This window comes from Vigna umbellata, chromosome 4 (assembly GCF_029865625.1).
Source record: "Vigna umbellata cultivar VRB3 chromosome 4, Vumbellata_1.0, whole genome shotgun sequence".
Lineage (NCBI taxonomy): Eukaryota > Viridiplantae > Streptophyta > Magnoliopsida > Fabales > Fabaceae > Vigna > Vigna umbellata.
The window spans coordinates 22,102,799-22,109,881 of NC_142168.1; the positions used below are offsets into that span (position 1 = coordinate 22,102,799).

The window sequence follows — 7,083 nt, forward strand, 5'->3', positions numbered from 1 at the left end:
CTATGTTTTGTAGCAGATTCTGAAAACTTTCACTGTTGTCATGACATAAAGAGTGTCTCCTAAATTATTTAAGAAGTTGAAATATGCATGACGCCAAGAATGTACTATTAAGATTGAGCCAAACACTCCCCAAAAGCTTATAGCAAAACCAATTGTCATACTTATATAATATTCATGATTGAAAACCCCATCCTCTTGAAATTTAACAATTGGTTGTTGTCTTGGTTCTCCATCAATACACAATTTCTCTAATGGTAGTCCACAAAGATCGGTATTATCTTCATATTTTGATGCATCGAAACTCTGTAATTGTGTGCCAATTGGAATTTTTCCAGATAAATAATTATGTGACAAATCTAACAGAGTGAGTCGATCAATTTCAGCAAGACTTGAAGGAATAGAACCAACAAGTTGGTTTTGTGACAAATCAAGAAATTCAAGTGATGTTAACTTTCCAACGTTTGAAGGAATTTTTCCTGTCAATTGGTTTCTTGATAAATTCAATGACACCAATCCAAATAAACCCTCTATTTCTTTTGGAATTTCTCCTGATAATTGATTGCTGGAGAGATCAATGCTTTTTAAAAGTGATAATCCCATGTCTGTGAACATTTGTTCTGAACCTTTCCACATCAAGATTGCATTCAAATCATATGAATAGTAACCTGATATAGAACTAGCGTTGACCAAATAATAATGACTTTGATAATCTCTCAAAGAAATCATTTGAGCCATTGAGGAAAAGTTTTTTATGCACGTAGGAATTTCTCCAGATAGATTGTTTTGCGAGAGATCTAAGAGTTGAATGTTTTTTAGATAACAAATTTGTAACGGTAAACTCCCACGGAAATAGTTGCTTCTTAAGCTTAAAAATTGCAACTGCGATAATTCGTTCCCGATCCAATTTGGGATAGATCCTGATAATCTATTTTCTGCTATGTCTACCATCACCAACTGTGTGCAATTCTTCAAGATGGAAGGGATTTTACCTGTTAAATTATTGCTTCTCAATAACAAAACTTGAAGTTCAAGGAGTGATCCCATTGAAGAAGGAATCTCTCCTGAAAACTTGTTCTGACTCATATTTAAGAAAGTCAATGACTTAAAATGGGTCCAACAGTCTGGAATTTGTCCAGAAAACTTATTATTTGAAAGGTCTAATTGGTATAAAGATTCAGCTACACCATTAGAACATAAAAATGAAAAAGAATTTGTGAATTTATTGTTTGATAGATCAAGAGATATTGAGCCTCGTAAAAATGGCGGAACATGACCTTCAAATTGATTTGATGCAAGACTAAGAGAATAATAGTGATTCTCTATTGGCAAATTTGGAATCGTACCTTGTAAATTATTGTGTGAAATATCAATACTCATCCAATTTGACAATCCAAATTTGGTCCAAAACCATTTTGGAATGGTACCTGATATTTCATTATTTGAAATGTCAAGATAAATAAATTCATTTTGTTTCTCTAGCCATTTGGGAAACAATGGACCAAGCTTGCAAGACCTCAATTCAATATCAGACAATTGAAAAGGCGGAGTCCAGTTTTGACTAAATTTTAACGTCAGTGAGTTATGTGACAACATCAATGTCGTTAACTTTGTCATATTATAAAAATGAGAGTCAGTTAACACACCTTTCAAAGAGTTTGACATCAAGGATAATACCTCAAGTTCTGTTGGAAATCGAAGATCTTCAGAAATTGTCCCATTTAGCTTGTTACTATCAAGGAACAATGCTTTTAATGATGGGAACATTGTTGCGAGGTTGCGAGGCAAAGTACCCTTAATTTGATTCATGCCTAGATTTAAACTTTGCAATGATGAGGATAAGTGATGCATTATTGTTGGAAGGTTTTCACTTAAACTGTTATTAAATAGGTTCAATGAACGCAAAACAGTACCATTGTGAAGTAATTTTGGAACTCCATCCAATCGATTTCCTGATATATCCAACGTTTCCAACTTTGAAAATATTGAAAAATCAGGTAATGTGCCATTGAATTTATTCTGACGGAGATATAAATTTCGCAATGAGTATCTAGAACATCCAGACAAATGATTAAATATCACTGTGAGATCTTCACTCAACTTATTATGAGACAAATCTAATAACTCTAAAGTACATGTGCTCCCAAATGATTTTGGAACACCACCTTCTAAAGAGTTAAAGCGAACTGACAACTGCTCCAAATGAGATGGCAATCTAGTGCCTTCAGATATCTTCCCACTCAATTGGTTGGAAGAAAGATACAACTTTTTTAAATTTGAAAATGCTGAAAGGTCAGGCAAGGAGCCTCTGATTTGATTGTATGCCAAAATCAACTCTTGTAGTGAGTATCTAACACAACCACTGGAGAAATTACGAAGAATTGACGAAAGGTCTTCGGTCATATCGTTTCCAGACATGTATAATGAACGTAGGGTGCATATATCCATTAATGATTTCAAATCGTCACCCTTGAACACATTTCCAGACAGGTAAAGGTGCTCAAGCGAATTCATGGCCAAGCCAAAATGATTTGATGTCAAACCCTTCAAGAGGTTCCAACAAAGGTCAAGCTCAACAAGGTTGGAAGTGGTGTTTGACACCCACTGGAATACCATTGGTTGTGTGAAGGAGTTACTAGAAAGATCAAGGACAGAAAGGGAAGTAGAAAAATTGAAGTTGGAAGGGTTGAATGAAAGGAGGAAATGATCGGAAAGGCCACATTCAATTAAACTCAGTTCTCTTAATTTTGGTAGCTTGGCAATGGTTCGAAGCCAGCTACGAGAACTGTTAAAATTAGATATGGAATTGAAGGAAAGATAGGTTAAAGAATTAAGATTAGATAGCCACCGATCACCACTGACAATTTGGAGAGCACTATCGTATCCTCCAAGATAGAGTTTATGCAAATTTGAAAGGTTTCCTAGTTGGGAAGGAATGAATCCTTCAAAAGAATTGTAGCTGAAATCAAGATATTCCAACCGAGAGAGATTTCCAAGTTCACGGGGGATTGAACCATTCAAATAAAAATTATCAGCAAGATTCAAATATTTCAAATGAGAAAGAGAACTTATCTGAGTTGGAATTTGTCCGCTAAAATGACATGAAGAGAGATCAAGATATCTCAAGTTGGTAAGAGAGCCAAGAAACTCTGGAATATTAGTGTGTCGAAAAGAATTGAAACTGAGGTTCAAATACTGTAAGTGTCGTAACTCCATTAACGACTTGTGGATCTCTCCGCTGATGTAACGCCGAGAAATAGATTCATAATAATAGTAAGGAGAAAGAGATTGATAATGATACTGTCCAGGAAGGTGGAGGCTTATAATATGAGCGGTGAGGTTACTGCAGCGAATCCCCTCCCATTGGCAACAGTCGGGAGTGGTCCAAGAGGAGAGCATGCCGTAACGATCGACAATGGCAGCCTTGAATTGAATGAGTGCTTCCCTCTCTTTTGGAAGGCATCTGATATGGTGTTGTCCAAAAGCAACCTGCAACACCACACTCACCACAAACATAAACATCATTACTTTCAGAATATTCATCATCAAACAGAGAGAGTGAATAGTATAGAATTAGATTGATATGTGTTCTGAATTTAGCACTCGCAATACCCACATTTATACTCACACCAACTCTTTCATTACTTTATTCTAAGTCGTCGTCATCGTCGTGTTTGCCTGTTTCCATTTTTTTTATTCTTCATATCAAATAATTTTTGTGGTCCATAAATAACTTTATTATGCATTTCATTAATGCATGCAAGATTTCAATAGTATCAATTGACTTCGAAGAAGACTTATGTATTTTTATTTTAAACGACAATATTATATGAAAAAAAAACATCAAACTCGACCTTACAAATACTTAATGAATTGGAAGTTAATATTTGAAAACCAAATTAAGAAAGTGCTCTGAAAATACACTTCAAAATGCAATTGTGTCGAACAAATTGTACTATTTGCATTATATTTATTTGTGGGTACCAAGATGGTTAATTTTTCCTAACGACATAGAAAGAGTCCAAATTCATAGTTTTACATGAATAATAAATAATGTTATTTATTTTTAGAGACAAAATATTCTATGAAAATAGATACAATTATAAATTCGTATATTGTCTGTGATTTTTTTTACAAAATTCATAAAATAGATATTTTTCTTTAACGAGATTTTAAATTATTTGTAGGTCCAGCTAAATATTAAGAAAATATTTTAATAGTGAAAGCTTATGTCACCATTTATATCTTGTTCCTATAATATTGTCATCTCATATTACTAGCAAATGACTTTGTTAAGTATAGTCATTATTGGACAAAATGTAAAAAATATTTCCAAATTAAAAAGGAAACATCAATAAATATAGTCATTATTGGAAAATTACACATTGGTCTTTATTCAAATAAAATGACAAGGGAACCCTCCACTTTCCCACCTTTGTCACTTTCCTCGTTATCAATGGTGGGAAATTTTTTGGGATGATAATTCTATTTCAATCAATGACTTATTCGAAGACTTGTGAAACAATGGTAACTAACATGAAATTGGAATTTTTAGATTAAAATACAATTTTATATAAAAAGTAATCGATCAAATGTTAATAGTGAAAGAATTATAAGTCAATATTCTAAACATAATAAAATTAAAAAAGTACTCTGAAAATGCATTTCGCAAGGCAATTGTTTTCTCAACAAGTTGTAATATTTGCAATAGCTTCTTTTATGAATAGCAAGATGGTTAATTTGACATAGGAAGAGTTCAAAGACAGTCCAACAGTTTACATATGAGTAAAAAATAAGTTATTTATTTTTATGTAGAACTAAAACATTATATAAATAAATACCATTAGAAAATTTTATATTTTGAGTGATTTTTTATAAAAAAAAATGTTAAAATTATTCTTTTTTATTTTTTTTATTAATTTTTTAAGTTCTACCAAATTTTTTAATTTAAATAATAAAAATCCAGATACGTTATAAGTTCGCTATGGTAAATTGTCTTAATTACACATTATAAAGAAATATTGACAAATAAAAAACGAAACATCCTTTTTTCTAAGAGAACAAAATATAAATTAATTAATATTTAAGACAACAACAACAATGCTTTTTTACTTTTTCAAATATGAAAATTTGTAAACCTTGTGAATTTCTACTGTAACAATGATTTAAAAATGATATTTCTAGACATTTTCTATTTTATTTTCATCATTTGTTTTACATGTAAAATTACTTATTAAACACGGGATGGTATATTTTTAATTTTAACTATTTTTACATTATATTTGAATATTTTAGTTTATAAGTGTTCTATTCCCGTTCAAATGACCGTGTTTTTCTTTTTTGTAGTTATATAAATATGAGGGTCATTATACACTAATACTTTTCATTGTTTGTCATATCATACTTATGTGATGGGTTTACTTTAGAATATTCCAAGTCCTCACCCTAAATGTCACTCCAACTTTTATATAATATTTAATTAGTTAAATACATGTTTATCTATTATAATTAAAACTGGTAAGCAGCAAACTTGGGATAAAATTTACTGTGGATTAATGTTTTTCTTTTTAAAAATACAATATCTATTCAATTTACATATATGTGATGCATAAAATAAACTACAAATTATATGGTGTATACTATGATATATAGACCAAACGGTAATCATCAAAGACCGATCGGTCGATCTACTGTAGTAGCGCTTGTCAACCAGATCAAACCGTGACAACACTCGTCAATCAGATCATACCGGGACAATGCTCGTCAACTATGTATTATACCTAGTAGAAATTGAATGATCATACACTCAGCATCGTTCGGTCACCACTATGGTCAACCAGGGCAAACAGTTCTATTAAAGCTGGATCACAATTCGGTCAGTGCTTATATTATTATTGGACCCGATATCCAGCGGATGATAAAATATCTATACTAACTTTTAGCTCCAATATCTATTAAAGCTGGGCTACAATTCATGTCATCATCAACAATAGGTATAGGCAAGGATACATTTAGCTCCAAAGCAATATCTATACTAACTTTTACATGTCCCCTAGGTAGAGGTCTACCATGTAGTTTATCACTTTTAAAATTATACAATTTTTCATGGGCAACCAAGCAAAATGAAGGTGATTGATACAAACAATTTAGAACTTGAGATCCCCTACATTATAAAATATAATTATAAGATAAATTATTTAAAGTGGCCAAATGTAGAGAGCTTTTAAAGTAAACAAATTACACTAACATTACTTTTAATATAGAAAATAAAATTATAAGACAATCTCCAATGTGACTAAATATGAAGATAAGTTTAAAGTAAGCAAATTAAAGTAATATTGAAAGTAATGTAGATTAGTTAGTTATCTCAACAAAACTATTTGATGACAATGTACAACTCTCTTGGCCACTATTGAGACCAAAATGAGCTTCTTCAATGGTATTTGGTGTACCAATTTTTCGAAGTGAAATAATCTCATTTTTCATCCATGTTATTATTTCACTCAAGTCTTTTATTTGAGTAGTCAATGTATCATGCTCATGATGTGTATGACACTTTTTGGACAGAAAAAAATCTTTGTAACCGACTCCAAATCTCATCCCCTAACATGACCTGAATACTCTTGGAGACATAAAGCTTGACTCAAAATGTCAGAGTGATCATTACTCATCTCTTCTGAATTAGTTTGTGACAATATCATCTAAACAACAATCAAACATATCACATTTATTCTCATTTCACGCACACAAATATATAATATATAAATATATTTTACTTACACATTTGTCCCAAACTTGTTAAACTTTTTCTTTTTCAATTATTTCGCTTTTGTTCACATAATCATGCTTCCACACTTGACGGAAACGTTACTAACATTAATCCCGATTTCTTTATCTAATTATTGTGAAAAAAATCAAACTAGTTAAAAAATTGTAATAACTGAAATTGGCAAAATTTGTAGTCTGTCACGTAACAAGTATCTAAAGTATGGATAATGGGATAAAGAAAACCATATTTTTAATTGGACTTAAGGTAGAAGGTGTGACCAAAATAAATTAGTATCATACACCATTCGGTTAAAAAAA

General features: G+C 31.4%; 1 protein-coding gene across 2 annotated transcripts; it reads right to left on the bottom strand.

Moving 5' to 3' along the window:
* On the bottom strand, positions 1 to 3,543 carry LOC148199574 (receptor-like protein EIX1). 2 transcript variants are annotated; one of them, XM_088114525.1, is made up of 2 exons: positions 2,545 to 3,543; positions 1 to 2,469 (listed from the first exon to the last, which is right to left on the bottom strand). In XM_088114525.1, the coding sequence occupies exons 1-2, from the start codon at positions 3,541 to 3,543 to the stop codon at positions 1 to 3; spliced, it is 3,468 nt and encodes a 1,155-aa protein (XP_087970651.1). The 2 variants fall into 2 exon arrangements, with proteins under 2 accessions (XP_087970651.1, XP_087970650.1); XM_088114524.1 differs by having other exon boundaries at positions 1 to 3,543.
* Between the last annotated feature and the right edge of the window lie 3,540 nt (positions 3,544 to 7,083).

Excerpts from the sequence above, each read along its gene's own strand:
- LOC148199574 (XM_088114524.1), bottom strand. The coding sequence starts at position 3,543 with ATGATGAATATTCTGAAAGTAATGATGTTTATGTTTGTGGTGAGTGTG.